We start from the raw sequence: 23,802 nt of genomic DNA, 5'->3' as shown, positions 1-23,802 counted from the left end.
TTTTGAGTAATCAAAATGATAAAGAAGCACCAAATAAATAACTGAGAAAAACATGAAAAATGTGAGGCATATCAACAAAAACTTTGTTTTTTAAGTTGGCTATGCTCAGCTGGATGCTCGACGCCCAAGCGAGTATGCCAAATTCCGCTGCTTTATGCGGGCCCACATGCTCACTAAGAAATCTTATCTTATCGCGATTGGTAACGGACTTTATCAAAATTTTTCAAGGCAAAAACAAAAGGTTAGACGCAAAAATGAGTTAGCACGAACCGGGCCCATACTGAGCATGTTGCAACTCAGTGCGGGTCGTCACATTGCGAGAGACAATTCATTGTAACGGCACTTGTGTAACGTGGTCATTGTACCGAGGCGTGCGAATTTGTACGGGTTCGGCGGGAAGTTTTTAGATAGATATTCTAACTGTAATTTAGTGCTGCTATACGTTGAACTTACGCTGCATTTTATTTAAGTTTTATTTTGTGTTTCGTGCTACTGAGACCCCGTATCTGAACTTGTTGAGAACTGAGCGGTGTGGAATGGCGAATAAAATTTCAAATTTGTGGGAGAATTTCGTCAACAAATTCTTCCTCTTCGCACCGACCTTTGTGGGTACGTTGCAATGTAGAAACAAAGTGAAAAATTTTATGGAATTACAACAAAAAAAAAGAAAACGAAAATAAAATAACTAAATAAAAGTTCGAATTTAATTTTTTAGTGTGTTTAACCTTCCTGCCATGCGGCCTCATATTCGGCTATACGATATGCTCGCTAATCGCAGAACGGAATGTCAATGCCGGACTCATCGAGTATGGTCCAATGATATTTGGCGGTTGCACTGGCTTCGTCATTGCGCTTATCATGTTTTTGGTTAAATTCTTCAAGGGGCGCATCATATTTTGGCATATCCCGATTCTGTTGTGCGCGGGCGTTAGTAATTTGCTGGCAAGCTGTTTCTACTTTGCTAATGACATGGGTAAGTGTTTTGAGGCAAGCGCTGACTCATATGAAAATTATATAAGTATGTACATATGTATCTGTGTGTGTGGGGTCAATATGGCGGTAAAGCTATGATTTATGTTTTGAGGTCTAACAATGTGGAATTTGCAAATATTTTCACTACCGTACTGAGCACATATATGTATATGTCGTTATTAAACTACTCGCATTTAGCAGTTAATTTTTCGTTATCGGCGCAGTTGGCTTTACTAGATTTGGACAAATTGTTCTGCTATTTCTATAATAAGGTACATTCCGAACATTGTACTTACTGTAAGACTATAAATACTACATTTAATCCATGAATGAGAGAGCACAGCTGTGCGGTTTGTCGTATCACAGTCAAAAAACGTGATAATAAATAGAGTAAAAATACAAGACACAACTGCTTATCTTCAAGGAGAGATATATCATACAAATTTTCTACCGATTGTTTTAGTTATAAACAGAAATAATAATTATTTTATTCGTTAAAACAAATATAAAAATAATTAAAGAAAATTTGGAAAACTATATTTTTAGTAGCTGATAGTTTCTTCGGAAAAAAATTCCCAATTTTGAGATAGTTAACTGAAGACTTGGTACATAGATAGCATATTGTCTTCTCTTTTACTGAGTTTGTAGCTGTGTTCCGTATATTTTAAGGGGGAAATAAGCTTAGTCATAAGCATTTAGTAAACTATTCTATATATGCATATGTTCTCAAAATTTTAAATGAAAATACCGACTCCTTCTATTCTTATAATCCATTAAAGTGGGTTACTCAACTTGAGGAACTTCAGGTCCTATTTTTATAGCCTGAAAATAGTATATTCCGTTTGACACGAAGTTTGTAAAGTCGATTTGGCCATGTCCGTCTGTCTGTCTGTCCATCTGTATAGACGCAAACTAGTCCCTCAGTTTTTGAGATCCCGTATTGATATGAAATTTTGCACATATCCTTTTCTCACCAAGAAGCTGTCGAAATCGCCGATATCGGACCACAATAGGATATAGCTGCCTTATAAACTGATCGATTAATTAATTTAATGTCAAAATCAAAATAAGGATATAAAAATGAACCTGCGAAGGGTATTATAGCTTAGGTACAGATGAAGTTAACGGTTTGTCTTGTTTCAAAATTTTTCTAAAAATTAATGTTTTAGAGTATTAAATATTAGATTATTGATTTAAGTTAACAGAGAAAGAAGTTTTGAGCGGCTTAATTATTTGAGAGTGAATCAGTTCTAACATAAATGAAATAAATATGTAAATCGACCTGCTGCTATACCTAACTAATCGGTCTACACAAATTATTTCACACGTCTATTTATCGGTTTTGTAATGGAAGTGAAATTTAACCTGCTGTTCAAAGTAGAAATAATGGCAAATTGCCCAACTATATTTATTATTTTAATAATTTGTTCATAAGTAAAAGCAAAACTGTATTTATGCAGCTTTTTATTTCCATAAAAATTTGTTCCAGGTGTTCGAGAAAAAAATTTTAGAAATAGTAAAATCAATTTTCCCACGACTTTACTGATTTTAAGCATGATTTCTTCAATTTAATTTTTATTAAAAATTGTAAGTTTATATGAATTACCGTTATTTTGAGGAAACTTCATGTTTAGTCCAACATATACAACAGTTATGGATCACCCTGTATGCTCAGTGAAGGTGTCTAGTTGCACCAATTTGGGGATTTTTCTTATCACTGAACCGATTGTTTGTAACCAATAGACATATAAAGACATAAATGGTAATTCAGAAGACAGTGGTGGCCAAACTATTTATTAATTAATAACAAATGTATTAGAATAATATCAAAATAGCTTAAGATTATTATTTGACTGGAGCGGTTAAGCAAATAATAAATGAAACAGCTTGATTCAATGACTTTGCATCGAAAGTTATTATAGGCTAAGCAAAATTGAAGAAACAATAAATTTAAAACTTCTATGTCAGAAAGGTACTAAGTAGCGAATATTACCTTTTTTAAAATTCTAGCCAAAAAATTTCCCAGGAACTTTTAAGAATTTCATTCATCGGAAACTTAGTGTTTCAAACTAAATAAAAGGTAACACATTTCTCAGGAACTTTAAAGAATTTCATTCATCGGAAACTTAGTGTTTCAAACTAAATAAAAGGTAACACAAAATACTTTGAAGATTTAAAATGTATAATGATATATCTTATTTATCTAAGATTTAAAAACAAAAAACAATTTCTTGGTAATTTGTTTGTCACATGGGCAAGCGTTCAAGTCTGTTCATCACATACAAGTACGATCGCCGCTATTCTTATAAAATATATTGTCAAAGTCAATGCGGATCCCTAAAGGCCCATTCACAAAATACTTTCCTCGCTTTCAGTGTTTCTCTCTTATAATTGTTGCTGGGCAAAGCGTAAAAAGATGAGAGTTGCGCAACATTTTGCTTGGCTTCGCGTCGAAAACTTTTTATGCGAACGTACTCATACAAAAGCGTGCATCGAACTTTTCTGTCAAAACAAATGTCTGGCGCAAAGCGAAGCAAAAGTTCGATGGGAATTGCCCATAATAGACATTATTCCTCATAATAAAATAGAACGCCTTTTATTGCCGATATTAACATTTATAGATTTTACAGGTAGTAGGTATTACCGATCTAAGGTACAGTATTGTAAATAATTTATGATTAGGATAATGAATTATCTATTGTTTATAGTATATGTCAATGCAAATGTTATGTTTTAAGTATCGAATTTATAACTGACATCACGTAGTTACATATTTGTGTGTAATTTGATACATTTTCAATATAATTTTAATTGTTCCAAAGTCTTTCATCATATGGCACAATGGTAATCAAATCGATTACTTAAATAAATTCTTCATTGATTTTAGATGACTGACTTGTTAGTCTATAAACTTAAGTTTTTTTACATATGTATATATTTTAGCAAAGTATTAAATTTTTTTATACATACACATACATACATAGATAACAGTAAATTTATATTGCTTATTATGACCAAAACAATGGGTATGGGCAAAATTAAGTCATAGCCAATACAATATAACTGAACAAAAACTTTAGACTGATATCAGCTGAATGATAAGATAGTTCTTAATATTGACAACGTTCAGATGTTTTAAAAAGTTAAAATAGTTATTTACAATACATACTAATGTACGTATATGAAAATGGCAAAATTTCGCGAATAAAGTTGATATTTCGTTATAAAAATTATATGCTGTTCATGAGTGTATATATACATATGTATGTAGTTGTGTATTTGCTTGTATATATGTATGTATGCACGCACATGCATGAATAATCGGCGATAATACAGAAGAGCTTTTTAAGAGCCTGTATCAAAATTGAACAATGGGTGTGGCACCGCACACCCTTAGGTGAAATTCTCGAAGGAAGTAATCAACTAACTTCTTAATTTTCTTACCAAATTTGGAATTATGGAAGTAAATTCTTGAGCAAATATTGTATTAATATATGATTATATATTTTATGAAAAAAGCGCTATGATTGAGGTATATTATTGAAATTCAGAGAGAATCTTTTTTTGATAATACTGTGTCCTTGAATCAAAAGTGCTTAAAATCGGGTCAATTCTTACATTAGCCCCATATACCCAATATAAAGAATTTCGAACTTCCGGTTGACTTTATACTGTAATTACAACATGTGAGATATCTCAAGGAAATTCAAAGAGCGTCTTTTTCTAATACACTTTGTGTCCTTGTGCCTAAAATTTATAAAATCTGGTCATAGGCCCAATATACCTTATATAAGCATTTTAAACATCCGATTGAAGTGAACGAATATCAGATAAACTATATATATAATATTAGATATACTATATATAGTTTAATGCAGGAAATGTGCGATATCGATTTATAAATTATTGCATTGTTTTTGTTATATTTGATAGGATAGGTTCTAAACTTGTCCATTTCTGCAGACCAAACTAGTGACGGATCAGATTTCTTAGTACAGTGCACAACTATAATAATTATTGTTGTTGTTGTAGTGGTAAAAAATATTACATAAGCAATTTTAGGAAATACTGGCGAATTGATAGCCTTTGGCCAGAAGACAGAGCTTTGGCCGCATAAAAATTCGGATCCGTAGACGCGACTGTCATGGTAACGGAATGAACTGCTCTTTCTTAGCTACTACTATCCAGACTTTTAATTAATTCTATTTAACTGTGTTTTTCTATATTTTATCAATACAATTTCTCAAACTTTTATTTTTGCGTCTCCTTTTAGACATTGCTGGCGCCTTCATCTCCTACTTCGCGTATAGCTTGAACTACATAGCTGGCTTGAGCTTCCTGCACACAACACTACATAAACGCAGTCGTTCCATAATGCTCGCGTTGGCATTTTGCATCTTTCTACTTGGCACAGCCGCGGCGATAAGCCTTATTGGTACTAGCTACACGAAGCCGGACGACACAGTCAATACAACCGTTAATGAAGTACCGGATGGACTCTATGTGGGTTTTGCTGGTCTCTACTTAACTATTTCGGTTGTGATTTTAAGCGTACTCATCGGTTTGAAAGTGATGGATTTTTATGGCATTGTCGATTGTCAGAATATTTTGGATAATGAATTTCGCATTGCCAACTCGAATGGCAGCATATTTGATAAGCGTAAGGATATCATTAAGCGTGTCAAGTTTCTTTATGTCACTAAAAATCAACAATGGAACGTCACCCTGGTGGTGCTCTTCACCGAGGCGATACAGTATGCGCTTTTTGTATACTATATTTTCTGGTTTGTTATGAATCAGGGCATACGCCTAACGCCGGTGGACAATGTGGACGCAATGTTGTGGGTGGTGTTCGCCGGTTCGGCTGTATGTGTGTTGGCCATGGTTTTCTTTAGTGTAAAAGTAACGTTTGTAGTAAATGAGATTTGTCTTATAATTTTAACAATCCTGAGCATGATCATATGTTCATCGGTGGATACGAAAATACCGCTTTGGTTCATACTATTTTTCTTTGGTATATCATTTTGTAATTTGCAAATTTCCATTGTGGAAGTTTCACATTTTCGCTATACGGAGTTGCTTTTCTTCGTGTCGTATTTGGCGAAGTTAGTTAGTACCAGCATGGTGTATTATTATTTCGTGTCGAATTCGAAAAATTCATTTTTCTACTCAGCCGAACCGAGTACGATTATGGCACAGGGTTTTGTGTACCTCATAATCACAGCACTAGTTGCCCTCGTGGTGGGCGTTAAGGTGCCGCGTACATATTGCATGACACTGTTCGAAATACAATACGATTTGCTGGGCGTAATATTCAAACAGCACGAGATTGAGCAGCTGGATGTGACGTGTCTGCAGGATGGCTCTATCCCGACGATTAGTGCACATGCACATTATTGAGCTGTGACATACATATACATATATGTACTCGTATGTAAATATGTATAAATTAAAAATATTATATATACAATTATTTTAAAAAGTGATTTTATGTATTTATACTTAATTATTGTGTTAGACTAAGGGTACCATTTAAATAAATGTTATTTTTTTAATTAATGCTTTTACTTTTTTAAACTATTACTTAATAATTAGCTTTTACGTGTGATTTGAAAAATTTTTACAGGTGTTGTGCGATCCCAATAGAAGTTGCACTTGTCTAACGGCATCACATCCTTCTCAATATACTGGAAATCTAATGTAGCTGTAATTAATATGCATTTGGTTAAAAACTTGTTTATAACAACCGTAGAAACTACAGTATTTAAAAGTTTATACTCACAAAGCAAATTTAGAAATTTGTTTAGCGTGTGCTCGTTTCGTACTGTGGCAGCAAGCAACATTTCACATTTGTCATCTCTTATTTTGAAAACATAATTAATAGCGTTTGTAAGAGAATCGAATACAGTGTCGTCATACACTACGTCCGCAGCTAATATCACATCCGCGGAAAATCCATTTGGCCATTTCATATCGCTGACAGAACCCCATTCCAATTTACACAAATTCAATAACTTTCCTTTTATTTCATATTCACCATCATTAACTTCGCTGGCTTCTCTGAAATTTCGCAAAACATTCTCCTTCATAAGTTCTATGCATTCGTGACTACCATCAGTCAACAACATGTGCCGCACACCACAACATTGCAGCGCAATCGTGCCACACAGGCCAGTGCCAGCACCTAACTCTAACACACATTTTCCACGCAATAATTTAATATTTTGCACCAGATAGTCGGCTAATGCAATGGAAGCTTGCCAGCTGCACAAGCCAGTTGTGCCTTCTGCCACAAAGCTTTTGGATTCGCGAAGTGTTATGGAGACATCGAGAGACGGTTGCACATAGTGTTTGTAAGCATATTTTTCAGTTGTATCCTTAGCTACACGTTGTTGTACCGCACAGTAGCTCTCATACACAATATCATGCACTTCGTCACAATGTTTTTCCAGTTGTTGCAACAAGCGCTTGAGGAAATTTAGTTGATAACTAATTTTTATGGGATATTTCTTATTGAGTGGTTGTAGCGCCGTGTTTTCAATAAGCTGCTTGTGCTGTTCCCATGTAAGTCCTTTTGGTATAGCCTGGAGAATAAAATGTGATTTCAAGTGGAAATTGCATTGAGTTCATATTTAAATACCTACATCCCAGTCAATGCAGTGTAATGGATAGCAGCACAGAAATTGATACTTTAGTGTATCAATGAAACTTTCGCTCTCTTCTTTCATAATGAATTGATTACTAAATGCTTTATATTTACTAATTAGATTGGAATAATGGTGCAAAGATATAAACAATTTTTAAAATGACATGGTAAACAAAAAACAGCTGTTTCGCAGACGCCAGATATGTTATCAACACGTGTGAGCGAACAGTGTTGCATCTTTAGGAAAGGAAATATGAGAAGTTGCGTACTTTGACTGCATATTAAATATATTATACGAATATTTTAAAAATTTAGTCTTTTTACCGATTATTGTGTAAATATTATTGACAAATGTAGTACTTTAAGAAAATAAAATAAATAAATTTCAATACGATCATATTTAAATGATATCATTACCAACATTTTTTTTGCATGTCTGATTAAGCCTATTCATCGTACTAAACTATTCTAAATTATTCTGAAACTCTTTTTGATTTTATTGTATAAAAATTTGATTTACTCCAGGTAGGTACACATTTAAATGTAAGACGCAAGTTAACTATCATCAAAACCATCTAACGGGAGGTCCAGCATGCAATGAGGTGGTTACTATCATGCGGAGAAGTCTGTTTCTACAAAATAAATCTCGAAGAAAGAAAGATACTTGAAGGTACACTCAGGTTCAAACCGTTTCCTGAAAGCCTACCAGTTGTTGCTGGGCAGAAGATATTCCCTAAATAATTCGAATTGCTTAGTTCATAAAGTTTGATTATCATATCATCAATGGAAAGCTCTGAGTACGTGCGCAGAATTGAATCAGATCATAGTTATACAATCTCTTCTACACTGTATTATAGAAGATATAAATTAGATAACGATAAGAATCAGACGTTTCTACGCAGAACTGTGTGGTTTAGTATCAATTTCATATACCACACGATGTCCATTCCTCTCAAGATAATATTTGATTGAGTTACTTGTTGGATTTGGTGTGCCGTCGTTGTGAGCTCGAGTCTGAAAGTTTGATTCTATTTTTGAATAAGATTTGAACAAACAGTATTCCCAATGGTTTTATAATTTCGGCTATTGAATACCCAGTCAAGAAAGTTCAATATCCTTATCGTTTCATTTATAGCAATATATTTATCGAGCTTTCACCTTTCATTTAGAGTTTTCTTTAATATATAAGAAGGATGTCTAGACTTATTTAAGCAAGAAAATTTGTTATATCTTAACACTTTGATGCGAATCGCGGTCAAATCGAAGACCACATTTAGTGCATTTATTTGAAATCTATAAATTTGTTGTATAATAGTTTTGTTCACCTAACGGTTGTTTGTATCATCTAAAACTAATCGAGTGTCTGTCCGTCCGTCCATGCAAGCTGTAACTTGAGTAAAAATTGAGATATCTTCATGAAACTTGGTACACATGTTTCTTGGTACCGTAAGACGGTTGGTATTGCAGATGGGCGTAATGGGAATACTTCCACGCCCACAAAACGCCATTAATCTAAAACAAATAAATTGCCATAACTAAGCTCAGTAATAAGATACAAGCTGTTATTTGGTACAAAGGATCACATTAGGAAGGGGCATCTGCAGTTGAACTATTTTTTTAAAAGTGGGCGTGGTCCCGCCCCTAATAAGTTTAATGCGCATATCTCCCAAACCGCTAAAGCTACGATAACAAAATTCACTGGGAGCGAATGTTTTTAACACTTCTATTGACGGTGTGAAAATGGGTGAAATCGGGTGACAAGCCCGCCCACTCCCCATATAACGGTACTGTTAAAAAATACTAAAAGCGCGATAAACCAAGACTAAACACGCCAGAGACATTAAATTTTATTTCTGGGTTGGTATGAGATGAATTTATAGGAATCGCGTTCAAAATTAGTCAGTGGGCGTTGCACCGCCCACTTTTAGGTGAAAACCCATATCTTGGGATCTGCTTAACCGATTTCAACCAAATGGGCGAAATCGGACTACAACCACGCCTATTTCCCATATAACACCATTTTCAATTCCATCTGATTCTTTCACTTTCCACTATGCATATCAAGCAACAATAATTATATCGGAGTAAAACTTTGCGTGAATAATACGTTTAAAGTATGCCACCTTGTGACCAAAAATTGTCTAAATGGAACCAAAACTGTTCAAGCCCCTAAGTACTAAATATGTGGACCCCAGTGCCTATAGTTGACCTTCTACCGAAAATATCAGTCAATCCACAAAGAAATCTCAAACGAGTATAACATTAGACTTTGCGAGAGTATAAAATGTTCGGTTACATCCGAACTTAGCCCTTCCTTACTTGTTTTTTTTTTTGAAGTAGTCCATATCACCGCCTAAATGTGATAAAGAGTCAATATAGCTGTAAACTACAAAATTACCTTAATCTAAGACGCAGCATGACGTAAGTCGAAATAGAACTAGCATTAGCCAAAAGTATTAATTTTGATTAAACAAAGAATAAATTCTAAGCTTAGTTTCTAGAATCTTTATTTGCATCGCTTTAAATATAGATTTCTGTATTCAAAATTTTGCTTTGCCATTATTACTGGCCTGATTGTTTATATTAGGGATCAAGAAATCCCTTAGTATTAAGTTGGAGCAGCAAAATTTGCCAGTACCTTGTTTACGGACTAAGCAGTTAAGCCAAGTGAACATAGAAATATTCTGATAATGCGAAAAAAACTCAAATTGGAGGTACATATGAAAGAGCATAACTTCTGAGTATTCTTTTATCTCTATTATATCTCTCGTTAAACATACGCCACCAATATCACCATCAATCGAGTGTGTACTTAAGTAAATAGAATTGCCAAAAACGCCGTTAGCGTTGAGAAAAAAAAACAAAATTTAAAAATCCAAATGATGTTGATATTTATCAATATATACATACATATGTACATGCATACATTTGAAGTGATAGCCACACAAGCTTTCGTCATTTCCTACTTGTCCCCTAAAGAAATACGAATCGATTGAGTTTTGTTTTTAAGCAAGCATAGTTTTTTGGCTTGTAGCTTAAATGTTCCATGCAGAATTGGGTTTTTGGGTCATTCTTTAAACTCATACGTATATACAGGTTCGTCAATCTATATGTGCAAGCGTTTAATTGATTTTTATGGTCGCCTAATTGTTTACAGTTTAAATATTATATAATTGGAGTGGCTCTGTTAGAGATTATGGAATGGAGTTGTCAGTAAATTATTTGTATTCTTGTAAATATGTATGTAAATAAATATATATGTATGTAATACACATATGGCATCCGTCTTATTAACAGAACATATGTGGACGTGGATTAAGATGTCTAAATAAGGAATATTTGGAAGTTCTAGTGAGATGCCTTCCACTTTGGATAAAATCCTTCTTCACGAACCGACTGGGCCACATTATTGTAATAAAATGTCTATAAACTAGAAGTATTCCCAAAACTCCACTATTTATTCGAAGATTTTAAGCTCACTTCAAATTCACCTCAGGTAGGCACAATCCAGTCAACTGTTAAAGTAAATTGATTGGATAGATGATTAACTCTCTCAACTTCAGGTGATACTTGTACATTTATTTATTTCTGGTTAGAATGATGAGAGATTAGAATGAAAGAAAAAATTGCAAATTTATATAAATCAGACTTAAAAAGTCTTTCCGGGTCTGTATCGGAGGAAAAAACCATCAATGAATCCTACATGAAAGTTCAGAAAGCGCGATTTTACAAGAGCAAAAAAGATATAATATGCTGATAACATTCAATTACATATATTTTTTTAAAACTAAGTCGAATTATTCATAAAACCTTAGCTATTATCTTAGGGCTTGTTTGATATTTGGATTCAGAAAATCCGATATCAAATACTTTGTCCACAACCTCGCAAAATAGGCGGTGATAGCGATTATGTCTTCATTACGCTCAACTTGCTACGACAAAGTTGGTCCTGCGAATGCATACAGAGTTTTTATTTTGCTCTAATGTTAACTTTTGTTCAACAAATATTTAAGTTTAGAATTTGAGAAAATGTATATTTTCCCCTCATATGCGGTAATTATCATGTAGACAGTTTTACTAACATATTTAATATTTAGTGCTTGAATCAACGAAAAAGTATTCCAGGATGCGAAAAATACTTCCTTGAGGCAATAATGAATGAATGAAAATAAATGATATATCTCCTTTTAGAGACTTACACTATATTTTCCAATCGTTAAATATTACTTATTGATTGATTTGAGCTTTCGGTTCCTATAAAGATAAAATTATAAAAAAGTTTTTTCAATAGACTTCGCTCATATTCAAACAACATCTGGCTACTGAGATGACATAGGTCGTTGAATGCAATACGGCTTTGCATTACGGAGTTTAGACTTTGGAGTTATTACCAGACTGCCTAAGTTCTTCACTGAATCTGAATGATTTTGAGTTATGTACATAAGAGTTCCTTTGATACCAATATTATCGTATTGTGTGAACTTATTGCTATTATATCGCGAATTTTAGACTCATCTTCGAACTGGGTAAAAAAAAATCTAATAAAGATACTTCGCTCAAGCTGTAGGCAAGTCCGTTGGAGCTGTTTTGCCGTAATTTACGAGTAATGTCATTAGTTCCATTAAATATTCCACTGAATATTAATTCTTCACAAAATCGATATGTGAAAAGAAATATCCTCACAAAAAAGCTTTCTATTTCCGAGTACAGTTAGGTCAATAGGTAAACATCAAAGTGTAATAAACGTTGTGTGCGAAAGTTCAATACGCGTTCGTTGCCTTGAATAACTTCCTTCAACTTTCCATTGCTACTCGAGGCATCAGCTGCTCGTAGTAAACGAATTTCATTATGAATATTACAAGCACACCTGCGGCGCGTTAGAGACGTTGCATGGCACAAAATGTCTGCGAAAATGTTAAAAAATAAAAAAATAAATCAGCAAAATTAATAATAAAACCATAACTGCACTGGGGCAACAGGCTGTCTAGCGTCGTCGTTTTATGCCGATTCAACAAATTCAATTAAAATGGAAAGTGTGCAGCGCGCATGCGCATAGTTTCTGCGGGTTCTCTTATTTTTTCACTGGCTTGTAAACGATAAATCTAGGAAAATGTGTAAAAAATAATAAAATATGTAGTAAACTAGCACTCTGCATATGCCATAACCTCTTAAAAAGATGGTATAGGGTGGAACATAAGTTTGTTTATTTTTCAAAATTTCGAAACATTAGCGAATATCAATTCCGTTGAAGATATCTTTGGTTTATTCGAAAAAGCAAAAATAATCTTCATTTATTTACTCATATATGTCCATTTAATGAATGTGACCTCAATGCTCTCTGTGTTAATTTCCAATTAACCTTTGATTATGGTTTAAGGTTCACTTATTCTTCGCATAATTCAGTCCATCTCGGTAACCCATATATATTTAATATGTCCATTACATAACGAAGTGAGGGCAGATAGCACGGTTAAAAATTGTCCAGGTTTCTCTTTTCCATACAAGCATTAGTGATTCCGCGACACAGGGTCACAGTGTTTATCAATAATGTTCAAATTTTAACTGTTTTATTTAATTTCAGGGAAGGCTACTGATCTTTAGTTAAAATTTTTAGCGAAAAGGGCTGTCACATTCAAACTATTACCTGATTTCCTGACTCTATGCTCTCAGCTAAAATTAGCCTTATTTAACACGCTTTCAGGAGCGGATAGTTAAAAACTTTTACGTAAGTGTCAAAAAACTAAAACAAAGAAAAAACTTTAACCATCACAGGCGCATTTGTTTTTATAGAATGAAAGAGTGTTGATATTTGCTATAAGTGGTCCGATCTGAACAATTGAATTGTAGCGTTGCCGTGGATAATAATTTGTGCCAAATTTTTTGAAGACATCTCGTCAAATAAAAGAGTTTTTCATACCCGAACTTGATTTTATCGATCAATAATGTATGCCGAATGTCGTTAGGACATCTCGTTACATAAAAAAGTTTTCCATACTAGAACTTGAATCCGATTGTTCAGTTTGTATGGCAGCTATAGTTGTTCGATATCGGCGATTCTAACAAATGAGCAGCTTCTTGGTGAGAAATGAAAATTTACGGACGATATCTCAAAAATGAGGGACTAGTTTGCGCATATACAGACGGACATGGCTAAAGCGACTCAGCTTGTTATGCTGATCATTTATATATATTATAGAGTGTTACAAAAATCGTGGTAAACTCAATATACCCCGTTCAGAGTATAATGACCAATGTTTTCTGGTATATTTTAGTCTCCCGTAAGTTCATGTGTGTTTCAAATACCGTTCGAGGTAAAGTCTTATGCTAAAAAGAAACTTTTTACTAGCAACATCTAAAAATGTATCTGCCATTCCGAAGTAAATAAAACCACCTGTTTTCCGAAAGTAGAATTCGACGTCCTTACTTACAGTCGTCGCTGACACACTCACACAATTATATCTTAACATATTTTACATTACATTCATACATATTTGCTGGTCGAACACTTGAAAACCATTTGAGAAAATTGAGTAATTTTCCTGTGGCGAAATTCGGCTTGTACACCGCATTAAATGTCTGTCTGAAAATTTGTCGGTATCAAAACCTGGTTTCCAGTTGCGTGCGGCTCACTTTTTGTTTTAGCCACTTTTTGGTTGTCGGATAGACGCGCTTTAATTTCGCCTTTGCTTTCCTGATTTAAATTGACTTTGGATTTAATATTTGCGATTTGTTGACTGGTTTTTGGTGTTTGACAACGATGATTTTGATTTCCTCATCCTGTGGTTTGATAAATTGGAACTTTACCATTGGGATTATATACGAGTATTTGGTTTGTGTTGTAAATGCAAATCAAATATTTTAGTTCCATAAACTTTTCGAAAGAGAGTATTTTATTAATACTTACATAATTAAAGAAGCTATTAAGCGAAGTGGATGTTTGAAATTTCCAAGTCATCTTTGACCTTTTTGTAAATTGTAAGTGAGTTTACTGCTTCCCGCTTAATAAACAGTCACTCTTTCATTCCGTTTGTATCGCATTTTAAAACATATCTGCCCGACGAACTGGTCTATAGTGGTATTTCACACAATTTAAATACCGTTATCTAAGTAGTTATGCTCGAATCTTACAATCGTTAGGATATAAAATATTAAAGATCTGTTGCATTACTTTCACTTTTTCAAAGAAAGGGGTTTGTGGTATAAGGAAATTTTTGGTTCGAAACATTTTCTCATACCAGCGCATATATTTATAGCAAGTTCTTTGATTCAAATTGAACTTGTTTCGGGATTCTAAACCGTTGAGTCTAGTTTTTTGGTCTATCAGATTCCGAACAACCCTAAAGAACTATAAAGTACACCCTTAATTGAAGACGTTACAAAACCTGATATTTTCCACTATCATTCAGCTCAGTTGCAGGAGTTGAACGGCCTTGGGCAGTTTGGAACGATCATATCTCCAGCAGTGATCGTAACTTAATAATGATCCATGAATTCCTAATTAGAACTCTATGGAATGTTTCTTTGACATTCAAAGTAAGACGTAATTACTGCTTTTATGTAAGTTGAACTGAAAAGTTAAGAAACTTGACGTTTAAAACCGATTCTTACTTAGAATCGCCGGTTTGTTTCTGGATGTAAAACCTTACAGGTAAATTTTCGGTGATGTACCCGTATCATAATACAGACTTATTATTTTTTGGAAAATATTAGTTTTTTGGTTTATCCAATAGTCGGCCTTAAACAAGCACAAAGTACACCCTTAATTGAAGACGTTCCAAAACCTGAGGTTTCCCTCTATTATTCAGTTATTTTAGTAAAAGTACCAGTTATAACAGTTGAACGGCCTTGGGTAGTTTGGAGCGACCACAACTCCAGTAGAACTGAATTCCTAATTAGAACTCTATTGCTTATTTTTTTGTATACAGAACGAAGGACGTATTTACTGCTTTTAAGTTTTAGTGGAAAGCTAAGCAACCTGACAGTTAAAACCGACATTAACTTAGAATCGCCGGTTAGACCCACGATCATGGGAAATTTGTTCCTGCGTCTGCTTCAAAATTTACCTATTCTTCTCTGCTTGGTAACTAGTATTAAAATCTCAAAGTTCTAAGTGGTACTGAGCTTTGGACCAATCACCGAATACTTTACAGAATTATTACAAATCTTCTCAACTTTAACGGGACGTATTTCGTTTAAAAATAAGACGATGCATTTACTCAGGAAATGGAATAAAAAATTTTAATATAAATATATGCATATATTGCAAAGTAACAGAAATGAGGAACACCCAGAACCATGCACTGAAAATTTAGGAAACAATTTTGAATGCACACGTTTGGCGGTTTACTATTGTATGTCTCGAGGGCGTGAAAAAGTGAAAATTTATCCATTATTTCACATTCGTAATGCAGACACACAAATTTCATTTGGTGAAACGCCACTCACATATCTTCGCCATTTCCGTCAGCTAACCAAGGAGGCAATGGGACCGTGTGCTGTCTATAAAACCAAAAATATGGTTGAGCTTTATCGAGCGTGCAATAACCTCGACACCCAAACGGCATCGCATGCTCGTATACTCGCATTTATAACTTGAATGTTGCAATATTGCCAATGCGCTGACACTCGCCACAATAAAAATGTAAAGCAGGCCGAAAAGGCGTTTGGAAAACCCAAAAAGGAAAACGAAAGTGGAGTGCTGTGAGCATAACAGCTTACAAACATACACGCCATTTGGGTATGGGTTGTTTTGTATCGAAAGACAACATGAAATTGAATCCTGTCCTAGTTGTCTTACTTTGTGTGATGGTCCCACTTAAGGGGTGTTGCTGTCTGCATCACATTTTTGATTGCTCGAGATAGAGCATATAATTGATTTATGAAATAATTTCACATGACTCTAATTTGAATTATAAAAATTTGAGCCCTTTAGGTGGCGTTGTCGCCGATAAAATCTATATTTCTGGTACTTCGACTAAATTCTCTTTCTAATTTCTTTCAGTGCCATGCAAAGTAGAGTTATGAAGCCGATCAGAAGATGTAACAGATGAAACTCTAATACTTTATTTTCGTTTTTTTGACTTTCGAACTGAAGAGCTTAGCTCTGGTCGCTCAGCATGTCAACAAGTTGTGAAAACTTTAAGACTGTTAAGAAAATACCTGATGCACTATTACAGATTTTGCTATAATACAATTTGCCCCGACAATTTTAGTAGAAGACGTATTTCAGAGTAGTTTATTTACAAATCATATATCTTTAAGAGTTGGCCAGATGAAAATTGTAAGCATTTGAATCCAAACTTGAAACTACTTTCCATATGGTATCAGAAGAACTTGGACTAGATTGGATAGAAAGAAAGAAAGACATGCTTAAAGACCGATTATTTTCTCTAAATCAAATAGAAAATGTGGACATAAACTCGGTAAAATTCACCACCACACCGATGAGTCAAAGTAGAAACGAATTTCTAAAACTTGAACTAGACTCAATTCGAAAGTTCATGCAGTGTCTAGTAAATGATCAAGCATCGAAACTGGCGATTAGGGAATTGTTTTGAGAGAAGAAAATTCAAACATTTGGAAAGTAAATGGATTTTATAAGTATGGTTTCTTTCGGTCAAAGGCATTGTTACTATCTGACTTTCAATTTTAAGATGACCGCTTTTTCTGTATGAGATGCGGGTTATCTCTTCCTCTACGAGTTCAAAATGAGATTTGATGGATGATGCTTAATACCTAACCACACAAAATTCAATATTGCGTACTCAGTACTCAGTGTATTTTGTTATTTGTCTGGCTCTCTTAGCCTTCTGTTGATTTCGTTCACTGCTTCAATGTTTCTATTATTTAAAAATTACGAAATGTATTAAAAGATATACCCACTTATAAAAAAGAAACGCATGAATAACTGTTTATATTTACAGTGAGGTGCACAAAAAATGAGACTTGGGGCAGAAACTCGTCACAACTATGCTTGTGGCAATGCCATTTTCGGCATTTTAGACCAGTTTAAATTGCTCACGTTTTTGTCGCGGCATTTTTCAATTCCACAACACGCTTACAAACAAACTTATGACTTACAGAGATATGTATATATTAGGGTGGGTCAAAAAAAAATCGAATGTTTTCTTTAGCTTGGTACTCTGAATAATTGTAACGGGATGGTCCTTAAGAGTTTTCTATTTTTTTCTTATTATCAGATAGAAAAATTCATATCTCGCTTCTAACTACGAGAAGTAGTTGAAAAAATATGTCGACCATTTTTATAGAGCAGAATGTTTCGTACAAGACTATGCGCTTTGCAACTTAAATTTTTTACATTGAGTTATAAAATTTAAAAGAAAAAACGAATTTTCCTTAAAATAGTCAAACTTCAACCGTTAATATCTTGTAAATGGTTAGGTTCGCGACAAAATCGTAAAAGACCATTTTGTAGAACATTCAATTTCCTACAAAATCTATGAAACGAGATATTTTTTCTAGTTGTTGGAAGCGTCATATGAGTTTTTCTATCTGATATTGAGAAAAAGAGCTCTTACTTGGAGACATTTTCTTAGAGGTGTCTATCAACCAATTTTTCAGAGTAACAAGTAAAAAAAACATTCATTTTTTTTCCCCTCCCTAGTATATATGTATAATTGTAACACGCCTAGTTTTGTCTGCTGTTTATGAGTGGGCAACCGATGTCATTCAACTTGGACGTTAGCAGACGCGTACACATGTCTATATGATATTCCATATACATATAATTGTGTGTGCATATAAAATTTATAAGTAAACCTACTAATAAGGAAACAGTGCACGCTGAAAATGGCTAAAAGCAACTTGGGAAATAAATAATGTCACTAATAGTGAAAATTTATGAAAATGCTTTTAGTTTTTCCTTGAAATGAAAAGTGAAAGTGCTTGCCAGACACTACAAATAAAGTGAATATTCGGGGAAAAAATCAGTGACAAAAACTGGTAACAAACTGATAAGGGTCGACTGGCCATTTGGCAATCGATGTGGCTTGATTTGTGGCAGAGCAAGTGAGTTGGAGCTTATACAAATTTATACATAGGTATATAGAAGAGAAATTCGCTGAAAAAGTTTCAATTATTATTATCGATGTATTTTGTTGTTGTAGGTTGTTGTGTAGAGTTTGAACCATTTTGACTCAGCAGAGCAAGAGGGACTACCTCTCTAAACTTACTTATCTCAGTCATATTCAAGAATTAGTCTACTCTTTTTCTTTTATTACATATTTAATCGTAAAGAAAGTAAAAAATATTGAATGTATATATATTTAAAATATATATGAAAATTTGAAATTAGTCCGACAAATTGTTTCGGAGATATGGTCGTATTTATAAATAATTTTAACTTAGTGTAATTGGCTCCCAAAACTTTAAAGGCTTTTTTCTCGAAACGCTGCTTTATGAATTCGTGAGAAAAATATCTCTAAATGGCTGAACCGATCGGTTTAAAGCTTTCTCACAACCTTCTTAAATATATTTCTCAATAATTCCGATTTGTGAAAATTTTTTGAAAAGATACGACCTTTTTTCGGAAATCCGTCATTTTGTCAAAAATCTAAATTTTTACTAGTCTTGCGATCAATACCTGTATTAGTCTATAATAATAATAAGTTCTTAAGTCTTTGAATTTGAAATAATTTTAGGCAGATATCTTTTCACAAAAAATCGCATTCTTTTTGACTTGCAAGTGTCTGGGATGAATTTTAAGCATAACAAAGAATTATTTTAAGATTATTTACCTAAATAAATATTTAAATTCGGCTGATTTCTTGTAAGTGGTAAGCTGTAAGCTATTCTTAGATCTATGTGTTCTTTCAGACCTAAAAAATTACGTATAAATATCGTATCGTACGTTGTAGTTTACGTAATTATAGACTATATTAAGTTCCGTGGGAGGTATCTAAGAAAATGACTCTAGAGTGAACTAGACCAGACTTAGCGACTTGACACTTCAATCCCAGTTACTTACCAAAATCATGTTCCCATCAGTCAGCCGTTCAGAGGTATCAAAAAATTAGAACTTCTTTTGATTTCAATTGTCGAATTAATCAAAAAATATACCGCAAACATGTATATAAGCACGGTCAAACGTCTATCCAAGCTAACCCCAAGAACTTAAAAAAGAGCCCTTACATTAGACATATTTTAGAATGGAGTTGCTATCTACATAGGTATTTGAGTATTTTTTGTTACTAGCAAAAGAGCTGAGGCGTATTATCGATTACATAATGTATTTATTTTGAATTGTTTGAGCGTTGTTGCTCTAACAAGCGTTTCGAGCCAACCCTGGGAAAATGAAGCAATATATGTCACTTACCTCTGAGAAATGCCAAAGCAGTGCGGAATTTCACAAAGAGCAAAATTCATCACAGTTCTTGCCGTGCACACTGAAGCAGTAAATTGGTTAAGAGTGGTGTTTATATGACAAAGTATAGCTTATGCGCTAGAAGTGAAAGATACAACAAACATTGTACTTGTTGTTGGCAAACAAGTGTAGCAAATGCCGCATTTGCAATGGCCGAACAGCATAATTTGCAAAGACACTGAAGTGTGGCGGCAATGACGGGTAACGACAGTTGAAAGCTTTTGTGACCTGCGTCGGCTACAAATGTTACACAATTTAGAGAGGACCTTCATACCAAAAGTTCACTAACTTCGGCTAACTTAGCACATTTGTGAAAGTCATCAGTAGTGAGAATTCGTAAAGCATGACTTGAGGCAATATTTGCAACGAGTAATAGCCAACAACACGTTCGACCATATTAGTAACAGTTCTGCCGTGTAATTGATTAGTATTTAGGTTTTGTTAAGGTAGAATCCCTTTCATTTAAGTTAATTAACGAAACAGTTGTTAGATAATACAAGTTGTCGCAAATTTAGTCAGTAAGTTTAGTTAGTTGAGTTATAAAAGCGTCACAATAAATATTATGATTAGTTAGTCATCTAAAATATTTTCAACTGCGCAAGTTTTGTCTTAAGTCTTTTGTTTGGTCCTTTGATTATAAATATGTATGTATGTACGTTCCATACATCTTCCGTGATTTTGAAAAGAAAATATATTGAAATACTTGGAAGTATGAACTGTTGATATGATAATATGAATTATAAATTGCAAAGCTCGTAGTCTTGTAGGAAATTTACTGTTTTACAAAATTGGTTTGTATAATTTTTCGATGAAGTTACGCGCTTACGAGATATTCATCGTCAAACATCAATGCTTGTCAAAGGAACGGTTAGGTTAAAGAAAAAACCGTAAGAAAATATTTTCTAGAGCATATTATTTCCTATAAAATATATGAAACGAGATTTTTTAAAGTTGTTGGAAGCGAAATTTAAATTTTTCTATCTGATAATAAAATGATGAATGCTAAAATTGTAGAAAACCGTTAGGCGGAGGACCTTCCTTACTTGAGTAGCCTTTTAACCAATTTTTCAGGGTACGAAGTGAAAAAAGGATTCCTTTGTTTTCATTACACTAATAAATATATAAAATTGGTCTTGAAATTTTATTAGTTTCGTTGTGAAGTTCGAAAAACAAAATTAGCTAGATGTATACTACAATATATATATTTGAAGCACTATCAAGTACCTATATGAAACCACTTATATAGACACAATTAAATATTAAAAACAAGGCAATTTAAAGTAATTCTTCTTTTATCGATTCCACACATACTTAATATGAAGCAAATTTAAGTGCAAAAACTCAACGAGATTTCAAATACCTTTTATGAGTACATCCACTTTATAATTAGTAGTTTTAAATTATAAAAATTTTACACTCGTATTCGGGTCGCATGAAAAAGCTTTCTACAGACAAAGTACAACTACAATAACTTTATTTGCTTCTTCACTTTTGTCTGAAGATTATATTTGTGAGGTAATTTATATGCAGAGCTTCATTTCACTTGCTGAGTAATTCAGATTTTCTTACGCAGCTGATTTTAAGCGATTGTGCACGTATTTGCTGCTGGTACAGTGTTACCCGATTAGATGAACCCATCTCAATGCTTGTGTTGACTGCTTTTAGAAACTAAGAAATGTTCACATAATGTTTGAATATTTTGGAGAGAGTTGCCACCGATCGGAAAAACAAAACTTACTTTAATATGTGCGAGCAAGAAAAAACGTTAACGTCGGCTGCACCGCAGTTATCATACCCTTAACAGATGCATTTCTTATATCATAAAAGGGTATAGACAGATCTTTATTTTGATTTTGATCGAGCAGTTTGTATGGCAGTTATATGCTAGACTTGTCCGATCTGATCAATATGTACGGAGATTGTAGCGTTGCCTTGGACAATAAGGTATGCCAAATTTTGGAAAGATATTTTGTCAAATAAAAAAGGATGGAAAACAAAAAACAAGGTCAGTTTGTTTGGCCGCTATATGCTATAGTGATATGGCTAAATAGACCCAACTCATCACGTTGATCATTTATATATCTATATTTTTTATATGGCCTGCAATATTTCCTTTGGGGTCTTACAAACTTCATGGCAAACTTAATATACTCTGTTCAGTGTATGTGTATAAAAAATCTCTATAAAGAAAAATATTTTAAGTCCATTTAGACTAAAAATAGTTCTGATATAGTTGTCACCTTATTTAAAGGAAAATTTCTCAAAACAAATAAGGAAGGGCTAAGTTCGGGTGTAACCGAACATTTTATACTCTTGCAACTTGCAGAGCTCAAAACCGGTGTTGGTAAAACTTTATTTTAAAAAATGTTGTGAAAGAATTAGACATTCATGTTTATCATGTGAATGGATTACAATCAAATTTGTTATTTTACTAAGTTATATTATGGATCACAGACTCACTTAGTTTTATTGCTACAAGTGTATATTACTTCGTGTCAGCTAAAGTTATATAAAATTCATATACAAATGAGATATACGAATGCAATATAAACATCACCAATATATAAGGAGTAGGGGGCAAGGGCAAATTTTCATCCAATTTTAACTATTTTAGGCACAGAGATGCACCGTTATTAGAAAAACACGCCTGCTCTATTTGATTAAGATAACTCACATGTTGGGCGATATATGCGGTATAAAGTTAGCCGAAAGTTCGAAAATATTTCTGTTATGTATATGGACCGATTATGACAATTTTATGCATATAGATGAAATACCTTTAAGGAATTATTTGTACAAAGTGTTATCGCGATATATTCATTGGTTTTTAATTTTTATACTGTAGAGTGATAGAATCAGATGTAATATAAAATTGTGTTACAGGGGAAGTAGGCGTAGTTGCTGTCCAATTTCGCCCATTTTCGTACTGTCACATAGGAATGTAAGGATAGTCACACCTACCGAAATTCCGCGCATCCGAAATACGAACTTGGGTGCCCATTTTTTCAAAATTTTTAGTCCACTTTTACTTTTAGCATCTGCAGTCCTCTCTACCAACTTAAGCTTGTATGGTTTTGTAAAAGTTGCCACATTGGTAAAAGTAAAATCTATATGTAATTAGATAATGTAATAAATATTTTGTGGAAAATATATTTTAAGGAGCATTTAAAAACCTCATTTTCACTGGAGTTGCCACCTGATTTAAAAAAAAAAATATGCAGAAAGATAGTTATTTCACTATTGCTGAATACAGAGCTGCCATCTACCCAAGTATGTCAATCTTAAAGTTAACCAAATTTAATAATGCAAAAATGTGACTTACATCTTAATAAATTTTAAATCAAACTAAGTGTTGCTGAAATTTCCGAAACTCTTTATTAAAGCCCGCACACTGTCTCTGTCAAGATTAAGCTAATAATGTCTATTTGCAGTTTAAGATTGGGTCGATGGTAGTAATGCTTATGCAAAACAAAATATCACAAAGGCGAGGTGGTACTAATTGCAAATATTTTAAGAATATCGTAAGTAACATTTTTTGTTGGTTCGTGGAATCATATGGTTGGTAATTTTTTTATATTAATTTCTAAGAGTTTATATAATACCGTAGCTGTACCCAGCGTGCCCTGCTACGCACCTTTTTGTACTCTCAAAAGTTGTTGCATGGTATAATATATTTTTTCACCTAACGGCTGTTTTTACCACCTAAAACTAATCGACATAGATATGTAGTTATATATGTATATAAACGATCAGGATAACGGGGCGAGTTCGGTTGTAATGTGATATGAGAGGTGTCATGTAA

General features: G+C 33.6%; 2 protein-coding genes across 3 annotated transcripts; one reads left to right on the top strand and one right to left on the bottom strand.

Annotated features, from left to right (window-relative positions):
- The first annotated feature begins 273 nt into the window (after positions 1–273).
- Positions 274–6,527, top strand: LOC106625470 (uncharacterized). Of its 2 annotated transcripts, none has more exons than XM_014245292.3 (3): positions 274–609; positions 716–973; positions 5,246–6,527. In XM_014245292.3, the coding sequence occupies exons 1-3, from the start codon at positions 537–539 to the stop codon at positions 6,370–6,372; spliced, it is 1,458 nt and encodes a 485-aa protein (XP_014100767.2). In that variant the 5' UTR covers positions 274–536; the 3' UTR covers positions 6,373–6,527. The 2 variants fall into 2 exon arrangements, with proteins under 2 accessions (XP_014100767.2, XP_069965763.1); XM_070109662.1 differs by having other exon boundaries at positions 697–973.
- Positions 3,553–7,792, bottom strand: LOC106625471 (protein-lysine N-methyltransferase EEF2KMT). Its single transcript, XM_014245294.3, has 3 exons — positions 7,617–7,792; positions 6,755–7,556; positions 3,553–6,676 (listed from the first exon to the last, which is right to left on the bottom strand). The coding sequence occupies exons 1-3, from the start codon at positions 7,698–7,700 to the stop codon at positions 6,564–6,566; spliced, it is 999 nt and encodes a 332-aa protein (XP_014100769.3). The 5' UTR covers positions 7,701–7,792; the 3' UTR covers positions 3,553–6,563.
- Between the last annotated feature and the right edge of the window lie 16,010 nt (positions 7,793–23,802).

Source organism: Bactrocera oleae, chromosome 5 (genome assembly GCF_042242935.1).
Source record: "Bactrocera oleae isolate idBacOlea1 chromosome 5, idBacOlea1, whole genome shotgun sequence".
Lineage (NCBI taxonomy): Eukaryota > Metazoa > Arthropoda > Insecta > Diptera > Tephritidae > Bactrocera > Bactrocera oleae.
This window is presented reverse-complemented; position numbering and strand designations above follow the sequence as displayed.